General features: G+C 43.8%; 1 protein-coding gene across 14 annotated transcripts in view; it reads left to right on the top strand.

Moving 5' to 3' along the window:
• Window positions 1-19767, top strand: part of LOC140465897 (supervillin-like) — a 242531-nt gene extending 222764 nt beyond the window's left edge. For all 14 annotated transcript variants that reach the window (XM_072561805.1, XM_072561814.1, XM_072561812.1 and 11 more), the window contains 6 exons: window positions 3842-3975; window positions 4467-4622; window positions 11078-11221; window positions 11330-11442; window positions 13551-13709; window positions 19612-19767. In XM_072561805.1, coding sequence (XP_072417906.1) covers window positions 3842-3975; window positions 4467-4622; window positions 11078-11221; window positions 11330-11442; window positions 13551-13709; window positions 19612-19698 — 793 coding nt within the window. In that variant the 3' untranslated portion in view covers window positions 19699-19767. The remainder of the gene's footprint in view (window positions 1-3841; window positions 3976-4466; window positions 4623-11077; window positions 11222-11329; window positions 11443-13550; window positions 13710-19611) is intronic.

Genomic DNA, 19767 nt, shown 5'->3' with positions numbered 1-19767 from the left:
ATCCAAATGCCGCTTAAAGGTCGCCAATGATTCTGACTCTACCACTCCCACGGGCAGCGCATTCCATGCCCCCACTACTCTCTGGGTAAAGAACCCACCCCTGACATCTCCCCTATACCTTCCACCCTTCACCTTAAATTTATGTCCCCTTGTAACACTCTGTTGTACCCGGGGAAAAGGTTTCTGACTGTCTACTCTATCTATTCCTCTGATCATCTTATAAACCTCTATCAAGTCACCCCTCATCCTTCGCCGTTCCAATGAGAAAAGGCCGAGAACTCTCAACCTATCCTCGTACGACCTACTCTCCATTCCAGGCAACATCCTGGTAAATCTTCTCTGCACCCTCTCCAAAGCTTCCACATCTTTCCTAAAGTGAGGCGACCAGAACTGCACACAGTACTCCAACTGTGGCCTAACCAAAGTCCTGTACAGCTGCAACATCACTTCACGACTCTTGAATTCAATCCCTCTGCTAATGAACGATAATACTCCATAGGCCTTCTTACAAACTCTATCCACCTGAGTGGCAACCTTCAAAGATCTATGTACATAGACCCCAAGAGCCCTCTGTTCCTCCACCTGACTAAGAACCCTACCATTAACCCTGTATTCCGCATTCTTATTTGTTCTTCCAAAATGGACAACCTCACACTTGGCAGGGTTGAACTCCATCTGCCACTCCTCAGCCCAGCTCTGCATCATATCTAAGTCCCTCTGCAGCCGACAACAGCCCTCCTCACTGTCCACAACTCCACCTATCTTTGTATCATCTGCAAATTTACTGACCCACCCTTCGACTCCCTCATCTAAGTCATTAATAAAAATTACAAACAGCAGAGGACCCAGAACTGAACCCTGCGGAACTCCACTTGTAACTGGGCTCCAGGCTGAATATTTACCATCTACCACCACTCTCTGCCTTCGACCGGTTAGCCAGTTTTCTATCCAATTGGCCAAATTTCCTTCTATCCCATGCCTCCTGACTTTCCGCATAAGCCTACCATGGGGAACCTTATCAAATGCCTTACTAAAATCCATGTACACTACATCCACTGCTCTACCCTCATCCACATGCTTGGTCACCTCCTCGAAGAATTCAATAAGAAATCCTATCTACCTGTGACTCCATGTTCAAGGAACTATGAACCTGTACCAGGTTTCTTTGTTAGGCAACACTACCCAGGACCTTACCATTAACTGTATAAGTCCTGTCTTGATTGGCCTTTCTAAAATGCAGCACCTCACATTTATCTAAATTAAACTCCATTTGCCACCCCTCAGCCCAATGGTCCATCTGATCAAGATCCCATTGTAGTCTGAGATAACCTTCTTCACTGTCCATTACATCTCCAATTTTGGTGTCATCTACAAGCTTACTAACCATCCCTCCTATTTTCACATCTAAATCAATTGTTCTCCAATACATGGAATAACTTAAACCTTAAGGTCATCACAAAGGAAAGTGAAGTCATGTACCAGTCTGCTTCAGGAAAGGCCCATCTCAAACTCGAAGTTTCGGACCATGATCAGACCCTAATAGTAGTGAATATGTTCACTAACCTTGGCATCACATTCCCTTGGGCTATCTGTAGGGACATACCAATCTCATGATAATTGCAATTTCATTTCTCTCTATTACTGGGAGACTGTAATTACCAAAGCAAGTGCAGCCTTCAAACACATTGCACATCAGTCAAAGAATGAGTGCAGCACCCACCAAGCTGAACATTTATGAAGCACTCATTCTGTGAATTCTGCTGTGTGTGTATATGAAATTTGAACTGAATAATGTCACTCTAAGAAGCTCAAGCAATTTCACTTGAGTAGCATTTGGAACGTTCTGAAGATCAGAAGGCAGGGCAAACACCTGAGGTGTTCTCTGAGCTGCTATGCCAAGCACTTGCACCAGACTGAGACAGGTACAATGTTCAGCTGGTTATGTCATCAAAAACGCCTGACACCCACTGACCAAAGCAGATTTTGAATGGAGAGTATGGCAATGGGATGTGCCCTGATGGCAGTCAAAGGAAATACAAGAAGTACACTCTGAAGGTTCACTTAGGTGTTTTTATAGCGACATTGAATCCTGGAAGAATCTCATGCAATAAAGTAAAAATGGTGCAGACTCATCTGAAAGAGAGTGCCTGTCAGATGCAGAGGAGAACCATATGGAGCGGATATCCTGAACCAAATTGACTGTCATACCTGTCCTGTTTTCAGCAGAACCTTCTCATTCAGGTCAGCCTTAGAAGTCACCTAAGTGCCACCAGGTCTCAGTGGAAAAGCACAGGGACTGAACGTAGTCATCTTCACCTAGAAAGTTAAACAAGACATTGCACCAAATGAGAACTGTATTGACTGGCCCACTCACATCTGGAACAGGGGGGAAATTTGTTAAAGGGGATTGCAAAAGAACAGAGAACATGATTAGAAAACCTAGATTAGAAACTTTGGCCTAATGAGATTCTGCCTCTTGGACAGTTACATGATGAAAACAGCTTAAAATGAGCTTCCCTCCCTTCATAGAATACTCACCTCTGAGTCAGATTCAGATCATAAATTCACTGCAGCATTAAATGCACAATTGGAGTTCACATTTCAGAGAGAGGGTCAGAGGTCATATCTTCTGAAAATATGTTCAACTTAGGTCACATTTGCTTGTCTGAGTGTTTCCAATGGATAGTGAGATTCTCATTGTATTAACCAGAAGAGCAGGGAGGACAAGGGAGAATTACAAACCTGCGTATACAGAAAACCAACAAACACTGACCAAATACTTAACTACACCAGCAACCGCCCCAACACACACAAACGAAGCTGTATCAGAACACTATTCCAACGAGCCACCATAGACTGCAGCACAGATGAACTTCGAAAAACAGAGGAGAACCACCTATACAACGTATTCAAGAAGAACGAATACTCGAAAAACACCGTGCGCAGATTCCTCAAGAAAAAACCACGACAAGCAGACCAAACACAGCCAGAAACCCTAACCACCTTACCATATATCAAAGATGTTTCAGAAATGACAGCCAGACTACAGAGACCCCTCGGAATCCTGGTAGCACACAAACCCACTAACACTCTCAAACAAAAACTAACAAACTTAAAAGACCCAGTACAACCCATGGACAAAACCATCTATAAAATTCCATGCAAGAACTGCCACAAACACTACGTAGGACAAACAGGAAGAAAGTTAGCCACCAGGATACATGAACACCAGCTCGCCACAAAAAGACACGACCCCCCTCCCTCATAGCCCTACACACGGATGAAAAATAACACTATTTCAACTGGGACAACACATCTATCCTGGAACAGGCTAAGCAAAGACATGCCAAAGAATTCCTAGAGGCCTGGCACTCCAATCACAATGCCATAAACAAGCACATAGATCTAGATGCCATCTATCAACCCCTCAGAAAACAAACAGGAAATGACATCACCACAAACTCCAGGAATCCCATCCAGCAGAAAGCTAGAAATAGAAAGCAGGAGTCAACAGCTTCGCTTCACTTGGAGGTCGTCACTGATGATGTTACCGAGCCAGGTAATGAAACGTCTGGATATCAAACCTACAGCTCAGTGAGCAAACCTACACCCTAAACCTCAACCTGAGCTACAAACCTTCACACACCTTGTGTTCTCCTTGCATTGGGGTTGATATTTATTCCTCACTAAAGTAGTTTTGCCACTAGCTGGATCTTGTGAACATGGCTTGATCTTCCGAGCAACCAACAGTACTTGAGCTTCAAAGTAATTCATGAGGTTTTGGGACATTCCTGAGAAGGGTGATAGGTTCAGTAAAAATACATGGTCTTTATTTCCTTAGGCCTCCTCGGGAACTGGGCCTGTGGAGTAGGATGGATGTAACAGTGCGAGAGATAGAAGAAGGCTCAGAACCTCCAGAGTTTTGGCATGCACTAGGGCAACAGGATCGAAAAGTGTATGATTGCATGTTGCAAGGTAATGGAACTTGGACTCTGGGTTTGGAAAGGGGTGGATGTAAAGTCCAGATTGAAGGGCTGTGAAAGAAGTGGGGACGGAGAGTGTTGGGACTAAACACTTCCAAGGTCTCTGAGACATCAAATGCTGCTTGCTCATCACCAATAGCCTCATTAGGGCTACTTAGAAATGCAAGCATCTCCCTTCCTCCTTCTTTTATGATGGCTCAGTGATTAGCACTGCTGCCTCATAGCACCAGGGACCTGGGTTTGATTCCACACCATGTGGAGTTTGCATGTTCTCCCTATGTCTGCGTGGGTTTCCTCCCATTGTCCAAAAGTATGCAGGTTAGGTGGATTGGCCATGGGAAATACAGGGTTACAAGGAAAGGGTGGGAGTGTGTCTGGGTGGGATGCTCTTCGGAGGGTTGGTGCGAACTTGATGGTCCGAATGGCCTACTTCCACACTGTTGTGATTCTGTGATTTTATTGTTATCATTCAATGTTCTACAGATCCTGGGAAATACAACTTCACAGTGCGTCTCTTCAGACTGTCTGCTTCCTCAGGGGAGTTTACAGTAGCAGAGCAGTTCAGTCCAACACGTATCTCCAGTGGTGTCATGGCGATGCCCTTCCTACAGGAGGCTCTGTACTCTGTAGCTCAGCCAGGTGAACACTCCTTCCTGCATGCAGCACTGAAACACATATGGGCCAGTCACAAAATCTGAGCACAGGCATGTGGATGGGCTGAAGGTCCACAACTCAAAGGGAATTCTGGGCTGTCTTTCTCACATGCCATCTAGGCTACATGTCTCTGCTTTTCGTGCTGCATGTTTCCAGGTTAGAGCCCAACTCAAGAAATTGAAACTAACAGCACATTGAAAGACAACGGCAACATTTATATCTCACTTTTCTAACCTCAGGGCAACCCTCGATAATTTGAAAGTGAATGGAGTCCTTCTTTAAGTTTAACCACTGTTCAAATGTAGGGAATGGATCAACACAGGAAGATTTTGCAAAGAGCTGAACTATGAGCAGCATGGTGGCTCATGGTGGCTTAGCATTGCTGCCTTATACAGCCAGGGACCTGGGTTCGATTCTAGCCTCAGGTGGATTATCTGTGTGAAGTTTGTACGTTCTCACCGTGTTTGTGTGGGTTTCCTCCCACAATCCAGAGATGTGCAGGTTAGGTGGATTGGCCATGCTATATTGTCCAGGGATGTGCAGGTTGGGTGGACTAGCCATGGGAAATGCAGAGTTATGGTGATAAAGTAGTGGAGTGCGTCTGGATGGGATATTCTTTGCAGATGATGGACCTGTTTCATCATCTGGGGGATTCTGTAATCTTACAGCACTGAGGTGGTCTTCCATTAACAGAGGTACTTGTTTTTCACTGGAGATCCCATTTGCTACTTGGTGTCCCAGCCAACAATTCCTCCATTATCATTTTAAAAATAGTACTCCTGACAGATGACTTGCCCACCTGTCTTTTTGCTATTAGATGTGCATTGAATGACTAGCCTCATCGGAATGTTTAAAATATGTAACAATATAAAAATTATAAAGAAGTAAATAAGAGGTTGAAAACAAAAACAGAAATTGCTGGAAAAGCTCAGCAGGTCTGGCAGCACCTGTGGAGAGAAGTCAGAGTTAACATTCGGGGGACCAGTGACCCTTCTTCAGAACTGATGGTAGCTGTTATACAGAAGATAGGGTGAGGGGAGGGGGTCAGAGCCCAAAGAAGAACAGTTGGACACACAAAGGAGGGGATATCGGTCAGCCTGGGAGACTTAATGCCTATTAATGGAGACTGTTAATGGCCAACAATGGGTTGTGTGTAATAGCAGACCATGTGATAACAAGGCCTGATGTATTGAGGTTAAGGTAAGGTCATGGGAGAAGGTGCCTCAAGCCCTAACATTTTTGAACTCGATATTGAATCTAGAAGGCAGTAGAGTTCCCAAGGGGAAAAGTGAGATGCTGTTCTTCCAGCTTGTGCTGAGCTTCACTGGGGCACTGCAGCAAGCCTGAGATAGAAATATTGGCCAGGTTAGTGTGTTGAAATGGTAGACAACGGGAAGCTCAGGGCCTTTTTTTTGCAGACAGAATTAGGTTTTCTGAGAAGCAGTCACCCTGTCTACATTTTGTTTCCCCAGCGTAGAGGAAATCACATTGTCAGCAGTGAATGCAGTCAACTAGATTGAATTAAGTGCAGGCAAAGCACTGCTTCACCTACAAGGTGTGTTTGGCCCTTTGGATACTGAGGAGAGAGGAAGTAAGTAGGCAGGTGTTACACCTTCTGCAGTTGCAGGGGAAGAGTGCCATGGGCTGTCGGGAGGGGGTGGACATGTTGGGAGCGAAGGAGGAGTGAACCAGGGTGTCCCAGAGGGAACAGTCCTTGTGGAAGGTGGACAGGGGAGGGGAGGGGAATGTGTGTCTGGTGGTTGCATCCCACTAGAAGTGGCAGAAATATTAGCTAATGATCTTCTGGATGTGAATGCTGGTGAGATGGTAGGTGAGGACAAAGGGGACCCTGTCACATTTGGGGGAGGGAAGAGAGGGAGTGAGGGCTGAAGTGTGGGAGACGGGTCAGACCCGGTTGAAGGCTCTTTCAACTATGGTGCTGGGGAAGCCTCCGTTGAGGAAGAAGGTTGACATTCAGAGGCCCAGTTGTCAAAGTTGGCATCATCAGAGCAGAAGTGACAGAGATGGATTAACTGTGAAAGTGTAAAACAGTCTTCACAGGAAGCAGGGTGTAAGGATGTATGGTCAAAGTAACTGTGGGAATTGGTGGGTTTCTTCCCAGGAATAGAAACGGACTTGTCGAGGAAGGGAAGGGACGGTCAGAGATGGACCAGGCGAAGGTGAGAGAGAGGCAGAAGTTGGAAACAAAATCGATAAACTTTTTCAAGACCAGATGAGAGGGAAGCAGTACCAATGATATCATCAATGTACTGGAGAAAGAGTTGTGGGTGGGGTCCAGAATAGGACTGGAACAAGGAATGTTTCACATACCACTTAAAGACAGGCATAACTCGGGCACATACCCCTTTGACCTGAAACAAAGTGAGAGGAATTAAAAGAGAAGTTGTTCAGAGTGAGGACGATTTCAGCCAGACGGAGGAGGGTGGAGGATGATGGGGATGGTTCAGGCCGTATTCCAGGAAGAACCAGAGAACCCTGAGACCATCCTGATGGGAGGTGGATGAGTAAAGGGAGTGGACATCCTTGGTAAAGAGGAGGTGGCTGGACCCCACAAACTGGAAAGTCTGCAACTGACTTTAAGCTTCAGAGGAATCGTGAATGTGAATGGGAAGGGATGAGACAAGGGGAGAAGAAACTGAATCGGTGTCGGAAGAAATGGGTTCTGTGGGGCTGGAGCAGGCAGAAACGATGGGTGTCAAGATTAGAGTGGTGCTGGAAAGGCACAGCAGGTCAGGCAGCATCCAAAAAGCAGGAAAATCGACACTTCAGGCAAAAGTTCTTCATCAGGAATCTGCCTGACCTGCTGTGCTTTTCCAGCGCCACTCTAATCTTGACTCTGATCTCCAGCATCTGCAGTCCTCACTTTCTCCTAGAAACTATGGGTGTGCCTGGGCAGTCTTGTTTGCGAATCTTGGGAAAGAGCTGGAAGTGAGAACTTAGTTAAGTTGCCAGATTTGACCCAGTTATACAGGAAACATCAAGAGCTTGGACCAGAATATTCACACTTAATTCAGTTCTTATTTTAAAGTCACGTTTTGTGCTACTTTTACATTTCCAATATAATTCTGTATAAATTCCATATCCAATGGTAGTTGATTTGTCAGTCAACTATGTCACCCTGTTGGTGGACTGAGTAGACATCTGTTCCACCTTCTTCAATCTGCTTAGCTTTAAAGTCTTCATTGACACAATTGCGCAGTGGAATTTCATTATGAATATTTGGCTGTGTTCCAAACCCACTCACCTGTGAAGGAGACTCTTAGCTTTGGTTGACTATGAGCTTAGATAAACTACCTTTCTCCAGTTTAACTTTTCAATACTTATCTGTTCGTTTGGATAAAATTTAGGAAATGTTCACAGGATTAAGGAGATTTCTCAATATGAAAATATGTGTGACAATTTTATAAACCTGGAAAGGGGGGCAAATGTTTTCAAGAGTTTTTTAAATCCCTAGTTTCTTATTTTGACAGCATCATAGAGTGTTTCAAAGATGTTTTAGAGTTGTTGTCAAGATCATTGTTTCTCTACCTGATGAATAATTGCAAAGTAGATATAGAGGATGAATGGGTAAGATTTGAATGGGCATTGGGTATTATGCAGGAACATGGGATTGTATGGAGCATGATTGGATGCATGGAGGAGTATTTGTGGTATGAAGGGGACATAATAGGGATACAATAAAACTAAAGGTGGTCCGGAGTGCCTCTGCTCCAATCCCAACCTCACCGTCAAACCAGCAGATAAAGGGGGTGCAATGGTAGTTTGGCGCACTGACCTCTACACCGCTGAAGCCAGATGCCAACCTGAAGGCACCTCCTCCTACCGCCCCCTCGACCATGACCCCACCCCCCCATCACCAAACCGTCACCTCCCAGACCATACAGAACCTCATCACCTCAGGAGATCTCCCACCCACAGCTTCCAACCACATAGTCCGGGAACCCTGCACCGCCCGATTCTACCTCCTTCCCAAGATCCACAAGCTTGACCACCCTGGCCGACCCATTGTCTCAGCCTGCTCCTGCCCCACCGAACTTATCTCCACCTACGTTGACACTGTCCGAACCCCCTAGTCCAGGAACTCCCCACATACGTTCGAGACACCACCCACGCCCTCCACCTCCTCCAAGACTTCCGTTTCCCCGGACCCCAACACCTCATCTTCACCATGGATATCCAATCCCTCTACAACTCCATCCACCATGACCAAGGCCTCCAAGCCCTCCGTTTCTTCCTCTCCCGACGTCCCCAATAGTACCCATCCACTGACACTCTCATTCATTTAGCTGAACTGGTCCTCACCCTTAACAATTTCTCATTCGAATCCTCCCACTTCTTCTAGACTAAAGGGGTAGCCATGGGCACACGTATGGGCCACAGCTATGCCTGTCTCTTTGTTGGCTACATAGAACAGTCCATCTTCCGTAGTTACACCGGCACCACTCCCCACCTCTTCCTCCACTACATTGATGACTGCATTGGCGCCAACACGTGCTCCCGCGAGGAGGTTGAGCAATTCATCAACTTCACCAACACATTCTATCCCGACCTTAAGTTCACCTGGACCATCTCTGACGCCTCCCTCCCCTTTCTGGATCTCTCCATCTCCATTAATGGTGACAAACTTGACACTGACATTTTTTACAAACCCAACGACTCCCACAGCTACCTGGATTACACCTCTTCCCACCCTACCTCCTGCAAAAATGCCATCCCATATTCCGAATTCCTCCGCCTCCGCCTTTTCTGCTCCCAGGAGGACCAGTTCCACCACAGAACACACCAGATGGCCTCCTTCTTTAGAGACCGCAATTTCCCATCCCACGTGGTTAAAGATGCCCTCCAACGCATCTCGTCCACATCCCGCACCTCCGCCCTCAAACCCCACCCCTCCAATTGTAACAAGGACAGAACGCCCCTGGTGCTCACCTTCCACCCTACCAACCTTTGCATAAACCACATAATCTGCCGACATTTCTGCCACCTCCAAACGGACCCCAGCACCAGGCATATATTTCCCTCCCCACCCATTTCTGCCTTCTGCAAAGACCGTTCCCTCCATGACTACCTGGTCAGGTCCACGCAACCCCCCCCCCCCCCCCTCCCCCAACAACCCACCTCCCTTTCAGGCACCCTCCCTTGCCACTGCAGGAATTGCAAAACCTGTGGTTACACCTCCTCCCTCACCATCATCCAAGGCCCCAAAGGAGCCTTCCACATCCATCAAAGTTTTACCTGCACATCCACCAATATCATTTATTGTATCTGTTGCTCCTGATGCGGTCTCCTCTACCTTGGGGAGACTGGACGCCTCCTAGCAGAGCGCTTTAGGGCACATCTCCAGGACACCAGCACCAATCAACCCCACTGCCCTGTGGCCCAACATTTCAACTCCCCCTCCCACTCTGCCGAGGACATGGAGGTCCTGGGCCTCCTTCACCGCCGCTCCCTCACCACCAGATGCCTGGAGGAAGAACGCCTCATCTTCCGCCTCACCCCACTTCAACCCCAGGGCATCAATGGGGATTTCACCAGTTTCCTCATTTCCCCTTCCCCCACCTCACCCCAGCTCCAAACTTTCAGCTCAGCACCGCCCTCATGACCTGTCCTACCTGCCTATCTTCCTTTCCACCTAACCACTCCTCCCTCCTCTCTGATCTATCACCTTCATCCCTATCCCCACGCATCTATTGTACTCTGTGCTACTTTCTCCCCACCCCCACCCCTCCCCTCTCATTTATCTCTCCACACTGCAGGCACCCTGCCTCTATTCCTGATGAAGGACTTTTGCCCAAAACGTCGGTTTTCCTGCTCCTCGGATGCTGCCTGACCTGCTGTGCTTTTCCAGCACCACTCTAGTAAAGCTAAGGGGCTTAGCAGTCATATTGAGAACTGGGATAACATCCCAGTGATTGGAGGTAGAACTTCTAATCCACCCACCCCAATACTCATCTACCACTTTGGGCCTACATATGGAGGGAGTGAGCCTATCTCCACACTGTGCCTGTGTCTCAAATTGAAAATATAATTGAAGGGTACTTTCAGATTCCTTCTTCGAGGACAGAAATCCTGCCCTGATTTCCTAAGCTCATTCCGTGATAAAATGAAACCAATCTTTTGAAAGACCAAGAGGAAGCCCCAAACCTTCCTTTGCCATCCTTACAATTGTCTCCCAAAAGGATTTTCCTAAAATCTTTTCTACTTGCTAGTTTGCTGGATACGGAACCTATTGTTCTTGTCTGCCAGCCAAGTGTCACTTTACAGCAGTTTTGGGGCTATAAGGGGAGCACTAATGTGACTTGAGATTTGCAGGCCTCAGGTTAGAACTGATGCTGAAGAAGTGCCAGAAGTTTATATTGATTCTGTTCTCTAAATGGTATATGACTGGAAGACTCATTTTACTCTTGGCGTTCCTCCAGCTTTGTTCCTCATGGATAACCAGTTGGAGGTTTACCTGTGGCAGGGCTGGTGGCCAGACGACAGTGAAAGCACAGGTTCAGCGAAAATGCGATGGGATATGGAGCGGAAGTGTGCCATGGAGACTACGCTGCAGTACTGCACAGGTCAGCCTGAAACCACAGTGTGGTGAATCAAAACTGAGAGTTCATGCATCATTTCTTTGATCTTGGTCTTGAGGCAGAGACTGAAATCTTTGTGTCTTGTCCAACCAGAAAAGAACCCGAGGCGACCTCCGAAAGCGTACCTGGTGCACGCTGGCACAGAGCCACTGACTTTCACCAATATCTTCCCGAGTTGGGAACACAACACCGAGAGTTTGCAACAGGTACCATCACTTCTCAACAATAGATAATAGACAGTAGGTACAGGAGTAGGCCATTTGGCTCTTCGAGCCTGCACCACCATTCATTATGATCATGGCTGATCATCCACAATCAGAGTCCTGTTCCTGCCTTATCCCCATAACCCTTGATTCCACTATCTCTAAGAGCTCTATCCATCTCTTTCTGGGACAAAGCATTTCATATATCCACTACTGTCTGGGTGAAGAAGTTTCTCCTCAACCATAACACACTTTTTAATGCTAAGCCAGTTTGGATGATTATCTCTCTGGAGTGAGGTTGGGTTTTAGTTCTGCCAAAGCCGATACCCTTCTCAACTTCAGCCATTGACTCTTCTTAATGGATAAGCTTCCATCTTTAGAAGTTCCCCTCTGAACCTCACTATCTCTCTCTCATTCCTCCTTTTTTTCAGATTTTTAAACACATTTGTGGCACTAAATCAAGGCAGATTAAGAAATCAACACCATTGATTATTTGCCTTGTCAGCTGTTTGGTGTTTTTTCTTTGAAGGTATTTTCCAGGAATCTAAAGCTCTCCTTTCCACACTATATTTCTAACCACAATTCATTGGTTTTACCTTCCTATTTCTGTATTCATTTACACACAGTACTGGGAATAAATCAGGGGATTACTACTTTTGAGGTTCTGCCTTGCTAATGTTCTACCTCATACACTAACTTTGAAGTGCAAGAACACATACCCCTTCCTATCTGAGTCATTGGTACCAATGTCTCATAACTTTCCTGTGAGGAGCATTTGAGATACAGTACTTACTAAGCTGTAGCAGCTACATAAATATATCATACTGATGATGCAATGATGTATTTACTGGACTACAGCAGACTACATCACGCGGGTTGTAGCTGTTAATGACTCACATATTAGAAGTCTATCAGAGTGCGATTCAAGGTGATCCTGCTGGGTTTACAACTCCTTTTACGAGATTAACACTTTCAAATAGTTATGTAAGATTCTCTTTATTACATTTTAATTTTTGAACATTTTTGTAATCAATTTGTTCAGAGATGGTATTATGCACTTTTGGGCCAGGTAGGACTTGAACTGGGACTCCCGATCCAGTGGTAGAGACACTATCACTGCAGCACAAGAGGGCCTCATAGATTGCTGTAATGAGTAACAGGTGATGGTTAGTGGGCTGCTCATTTTGTATTGTTCCCCATGGACTCTTGTAGTGTAATGGCAGTGTCCCTGCCTCTGAGCCAGGCAGCATAGGCTCAAGTCCCATCTGCTCCAGAGGTGTGTATTACATTTCTGAACAAGTTAATTAGAACATACCTACATCTTTCACTTTCATTTTGATTAACCTGGGTGGATATAACTCATAGGATTGTGCCACACGGAAGCAGACCCTTTGGTCCAACTCATCCATGCCGACCACATATCCTAAATTAATCTAGTCCCATTTGCCAACATTTGACCCATATCCCTCCAAACCCTTCCTATTCATGTACTCCTCTCGATGCCTTTTAAATGTTGTAATTGTACCAGTCTCCACTACTTCCTCTGTCAGCTTATTCTATTCACACTCTGCGTGAAAATGTTAAGCCTCAGGTCTTTCCCATTTCACCTTTAACCTATGTCCTCTAGTTACGTAAAAATAGGAGGGATGAGATCGACTGCAGAGTTACTATTGCCTGTTTTTAACCATGGGCAGCACGGTGGCACATTGGTTAGCACTGCTGCCTCGCAGCACCAGAGACCTGGGTTCAATTCCCGCCTCGGGCAACTGACTGTGTGGAGCTTGCACATTCTCCTCCGGGTGCTCCACTTTCCTCCCACAGTCCAAAAATGTGTAGGTTAGGTGAATTTGCCATGCTAAATTGCCTGTAGTGTTAGGTGAAGAGGTAATGTAGGGGAATGGGTCTGGGTGTGTTGCTCTTCGGAGGGTCGGTGTGGACTTGTTGGGCCGAAGGGCCTGTTTCCACACTGTAAGTAAGTAAGTAATCTAATCTAATTACACAAAGACAAAATCTATCTATCTGTCTGCTTGCATGTGGTTTGCATAATGGTATTTGGCACTTCTGATAAGAATAGTAACTTTCTTCACCAAAATATTCCTTGTGTGCTTCAGGGGAAGCGGGGTGGTGCGAACAGAGTGCTCCTTGTTCAGGATGCCTTATCAAGATTATGCAAGACACAGTACTCATTGGAGGAGATTATGTCCAGACCCTTACCAGAGGGAATTGACCCACATAGACTGGAAACCTATCTGTCTGATGAAGATTTTAAGGTAACCTTTGTCGAATATGGTGACTTGCTCTTTTAATATTACTTTTGGGCTTTGAGGTTAATTGGGGAGAAAGTGTTTTTCGGAAAAATAAATTGTATTTGATGGAACAATATGAATATACTTCAAGTGTTCAAACATAGCACTGATAACTTCCAGTAATTAATAAAATTATCATTTGTGGCAATGGTCAAATCACCTTAAAACTGTCACTGCCCATATCAAGAGGTAGCTAACAGCAACTTAGATGATGCACCAGAATGCAACAGGTGCCGTTGACTTTAAGAGAGCTCACTATTTGAACTCCCTATGCTGTATATTGTTATGAAGATGTAGAGGTACTGTACCTTTAAGAGAGTTGAAAAGCTAGCCAGGACAAATACAACAGAGTCCGAAACAACGTAACTATGTAACACTTGGTTGAAACAGCTAGCAGCAGTATGGGTTGCCATGAAACAAAAGCAGCTTCAAATTCAGCTAATCAGTTTAAATAATGCCCCAAGATACCACAATCCAATCAAATTTAAATTTAGTATTTTGATAATATTGAAACCAATTAAACAATCCAATGTTTTGGGGTATAAATTTGGACATTTTGAACAGCCAGAGGGAGAACTACCAAGCCATCAACAAGTACAGACTGCCAGCAGAACAGCTCTCTGAAAGCTACCTGTCTATAAGAAACTTGAGCAGCAGAACATTGAAAAGACGATAGAGGAAAATCTGCAGAGGAAAACACAAAGAGAAGATTCGATAGCTGATCCGTTTTGAAAGTTTAATTTGTTTTTGTAAATCTTAAATGGGATTTTTTATCAGACTAGTATTGTAGAGTGGGAAGTAAAGGAGAAGTTTAAAAGAAAGGAGTTGTAAATAGTTATTGGTTTTAATATTCTCTGTTGTTAATAAAGTTGTTAATTTTTACCTTAAGTAGTGACCTCTGAGATAAGTCTTTGCCTCAGATTTTAACAGATTACAGCACGAGGTAAATCTTTTCTGTGTTGTTGATTTAAATTAGCAGAGGGGTTTACCCTGTGCCATAACAATCTTGCGACACTGCCTGACAAGTTGGTCTTCTGTGAGTTTGAAAGCTTCACAAAAGAAATCATTTGGCTCAAATTCATTGTAATGTCAAATTCATTACTTATAATGTTTTCTATTGTTATAAAGAAACAAACCCATGGAGTTAATAATCCCTGGAACAGTGAATTGTTATTTGACCATCATCGTTAGCATGACATGGTGAACAGTGGTGGAAAAAATCGTGCTAATGAGGCATATCATGGTTCAGCAAGCACGTTAATGTACAGGCAAAATGCATGGTCAACAATATTAATTGATGCTAAAGTGTATAAGAAAATCCTCATCACGTCAACATCAAAGTGTTGAAATCACAGCTTGCTGGTAAGCAGACAAATCCCTCTCGAGAGGCTAGTTTAACCAACTTGAGAAAGAAACTTACTTGAGAAAGGCAAGTGATCAGGGCATGCGTTGGTTCGATTACAAACAAGGGAGGATCAAATGCTTATTTTCAGGATGTCTACAAAATTCCCTCCTTTAAATTGCAACACAGCAGACCTCCTAACAGCATTCAAAGTGTTTAAACAGCGATCAGAGCTATAGTTTCTAGACTCTGATGTGTCTAACCGAATAGGATTACTGAGACAACTGGGAATGGATACTTAACATGTCAAGATTAACAGCTGGAGAGCCAGAAGATATTGGCCACATTTGAACACCAATTCAAAATCAGATTAAATCCTCAATTCATTGACTGAAGAAGGGCTCATTCTCCTGCTCCTTGGATGCTGCCTGACCTGCTGCGCTTTTCCAGCAACACATTTTCAGCTCTAATGTTTTTTATAGGTAAATCAGCCCATCAAACCTGCTCTGTGGTTTAATACAATCATGGCTACTCAAATATTTCAATGCTTTTTACCTAAACTATCCCAATAATCCTTCACAACATCGGTGATCAGAAATCTATCAACCTTTACTTCAAATATACCCAAAGACGGAGTTCCACAACTCTTTGGAGTAGAGAATTCCAGAGATTTGCAATGATCCGCTTAAAATAGTTTTTCCTTAGCTCGGTCCTTAATGGCATCTGTTTGCTTTTTAAGTTGAGCCCCCTGGTTCTAGACTCCCAGCAGGGGAAGCAACTTACCTATATCAACCCAATAAATCTCTTTAAGTATTTTGTAGGTTTCAACGAGATCACCTCTCATTCTTTCAAACTATAAAGAATATAAATCTGAGGTAACTAGACTATAAGTGCACACAGTATTCCATTCTAACCAAGCTTCTATAGAACCGAAGCTGGTACTTAAGTCCTCTTGCTCTAAAGGCTGACGTTCCATTGGCCTTCCTAATAGTTTGCTGCCACTACATTTAGACAAAATGACCACAGAACCCAGACCACTTTGTAAGCAGATGCAGAGAAAATAGCACATTATGTGATGTTTCAGATGGGGAACTACCAAGCTGAATTGTTGATCTAGTGATTGTATCCATTCCCTTCTAGAAAGATTTGCTAGTCAATCCAAAGACTGAGTGTTAAAGTGGTACTATAGAGTGGACATAACTGCAAAGTAATCCTCACAGGTGGATGAAGGTTACAGGGCTTGATGTTATGGACCAGACCAAACCCCCCTCAAAATATTTCAGGTGATAGTCTTGACCTTAACCTTTTCTTAGTTTTCAGGTAAGTGTAAGGTGTTGATTCCCAGATGCAATGCGACTGGTTAACCAACCAGATTTAAAGCAAAGCACACTTTACTGATACACTATCATTAAAATACAACAAAAGAAAAAAGAAATTGGAACAACTTAACATTACTGGAAAACTTAATAGAATAATAGATTATTTTACTACTAAACAGTAACTGTTTAAAATTGTAACATCCTATAAACACACCCTTGGCAAAAGGCAAGTTCAGAAAAATAGATTTCTCACAGGCAATTCTCCAGTCCAGGAGGAAAAACATAAGACAAAATCCAAGCGAGAGAGAGTGGCAGGGAGAGATGTACTGCAACTTCCAAATCCTGGTTCTATGGGAACTTTACCTGACCTATTCAGGATGATCTATCATTCCAAATTTTAAAAAAATGTCTCACAAACTGTTTACTCTAGTGGCTCTGAGTAGACTGCCCATCGCCTCTGCCTTAAAACCTCCTTTCAAAAAAAAAGGGATAAAATACACCTCTTACCACCATCATGTCACCTGAGCATACACTTGATGGTTGGCATGATCACCAGAACACCCAAACATAGCAAGACTGCATTTAGCCATGGAAATGCCTAGCTTTTTGTGAATGTTTGCAAGGCATGTGACAGAAGAGGTCATTGACAGAGACAATGCATTAGAGCAAAGACTGATGCAGCTACAAAGAGTGCACCAACCCAACGGACCATGCATAGGAATACCTTCAAACTACAATAAAGGCCAGCTGATATCCTGCTATTTGCATGAAGACACCAAGGAGTATAGTCCAGAAACTGATGGTGTACTTGACGAGATAAAGAGTAGTGAACATGTTTTCTACATTTTCTGGAAAAACATCTAGTCATTACACCATGAGAAGCGTTTATAAAAATTAAAATTATTTGTCCTTCTAGTGACTACTTAATGATTGTTTGAATCACAAAACTGGTGACTATTTGTTTTTGGCTAAGATTGACACAGGGGCAAAGTGCCAACCTACTGTGCCTGCAAATTCTAAAAAGTACATAATCACAGACTTGGACAGTCATGACAAAATTTGGGAATGTGAACAGTTCACTAATTCCATGTGTAGAATCTATAGTGCTGAAGTGCCTAGTCATCAGATATTCTACGTCATATACACTGCTGGGCCAGCAGTCAGAGGCACACCAGAAGGACATGAGCTTGCACTTGTCACAATCCAGGCAATCAGTCAAGCATCAGAGTCACAACAGAAGCTACAGCGAGAACTTGCAGAACTGAATATGAAAGAAAAATATACCATTTAACTTACTTCTTTATTGATGGAGTTAAAATCTCAACTCCCTGCTGTGGAAAAAGGAAAGCTCAGGAGGGAAAGGCTGAACCAGTAGCTCAGGAAAAAATGCCATCTTGAGACCACCATCTCTGAAACTAATAAGTCTTGAGAGGATACTTCTGTTTGCCTAACAAAGATAAATGAACAGCAAAAAATAGGAAGTAACAAACTACAAGATTTGTGTCATCAACCAGTGAAATGATTGGTGGTTTATAGGAAGGGCTGAGACAACTTGAAACAGATCAGGCTGAGCAGGAACAGCTGCAGAAACATTGGCTCAGACTCAAAGTTATGCTGGAGAAAATGACAGACCTGCTAATGCAGGGGGAAATGCACAGTGCTCACAGCAAGGGGTTGCAAATCACTCATGAGGCAGCCCTTTCTGAAAAACAAGCCAACAATGATGGTGTAATGAACGAATCAAGCAGGAAACAATTGTTTAATCAGCAAGTGGAAAAGATCAAAGCTTCAAAGAAACTATCATGGAGTAAAAATGTTGGAAAGGCTAGATTATTATTACAGCACGTTATTGAAGGAGCAAATACAGTAGAAAACCAGAAGGCTGAAGTTTTGATAGAGTCCAAAGAATCTAGTGTGTAAATTCAGAGGCTTCAAAATTAGCTGGACGCTCCTGAGAAACATGAGTGTAAGACACCAAGAAGATTTGAATCACTTGACACAGAAGCGATACCAATTGGCAGCTAATCGAGGATAAAATTTTGCTGAAATGCTTTAGGATAAGCAAACCTTAGAACAGCAACTATAGTCAGTGAAAAAACAAAACTTGACAACTCAAATAGACAACATTGCTGACGACTGTGGGCAGTCAAAAATGTTTCTAGAAAATGTTACCACCATGTTGCCTGAGTAAAACTCTACATTATAGCGACACATAGGCTCATTTGTTATTATAAATAGTTAATCTTCCTTTTTGAAAGTAGGGGAATGTTTTATAAGTGTTTTGCCTTTAAAATAACTCATCTTTACGGACTGTATGTGCAGTCTGTGAACAATGTTGCTATACTGCTTGATAGCTTGCGTGCTGTGCGTTTGCAAGCTGTACTCACAGATCACTATCTGAAAGAGATCGAGAAGGCTTTTTTAGAATTGTGACTAATCTTAACCAGTCATTAATCTCATCGCTATTTGTGGCACTGGACTATGCATTCCAAAATGGCACATAAAGTTGCTATACTAATATAGGATTTATTTCTGCTGAAATTTCTACTTAGTTCAGTGATGGCACAGGCTTGAAGTTCTGAATTCAATCTACTCCACTTTAAAAATGGGGTAGCAGTTTGGCTCAGTGGTTAACATTGCTGCCTCTTAGCACCAGGGACATGGGTTCAGTTCCACGCTTGGGTGACTGTGTGGAGTTTGCATGTTTTCCCAGTATCTGCATGAGCTTTCTTCGTGTGCTCTGGTTTTCTCCCACAGACCAAAGATATGCAGGTTATTTGGATTGACCTTGCTAAGTTGCCCCATAGTTTTCAGGGTTGGCTATGGTGGCTCCAGGGTTATGGAGGTAAGGAGGAGAAGTCTGGGTGTGTTGCTTTTCGGAGGGTCGGTGCGGACTCAATGGGCCAAATGGCCTGCTTCCATACTGTAGGGATACCATATAATGGAATAAAGGTACTTTCATGAGAGTGTGAAGCTCATTTTTCTGGTTTGTGGGATCCTTCAGTACACAAGATTTCCAAAGCATCTCTCATTTTAACAGTTACTGCCCTTATATCAACTCATATGTAAACTATTTTGAGACACGTCTTGAGAGGTGTAACACATCTGTCAGTTTGCTTTTTTTTAAAGTTATCTTGCTTTAATTAGGGTCACTGTTTTGAATATTTGGATCTGAAATCATTTCTTGTCTTATTTTCCTTTGTAGAAAGTCGTGCAAATGTCAAGAGAGGAATTTAACCGACTGCCTGGCTGGAAGCAGGTGAATTGGAAGAAAGTGAGAGGCCTGTTCTGAGGAAACAGTAACATTTTCAGCCAAAACCTGCCCAGGAATGTTTACAACTCCAACACCCCCACTCACCAC

This window comes from Chiloscyllium punctatum, chromosome 42 (genome assembly GCF_047496795.1).
Source record: "Chiloscyllium punctatum isolate Juve2018m chromosome 42, sChiPun1.3, whole genome shotgun sequence".
Lineage (NCBI taxonomy): Eukaryota > Metazoa > Chordata > Chondrichthyes > Orectolobiformes > Hemiscylliidae > Chiloscyllium > Chiloscyllium punctatum.
This window is presented reverse-complemented; position numbering and strand designations above follow the sequence as displayed.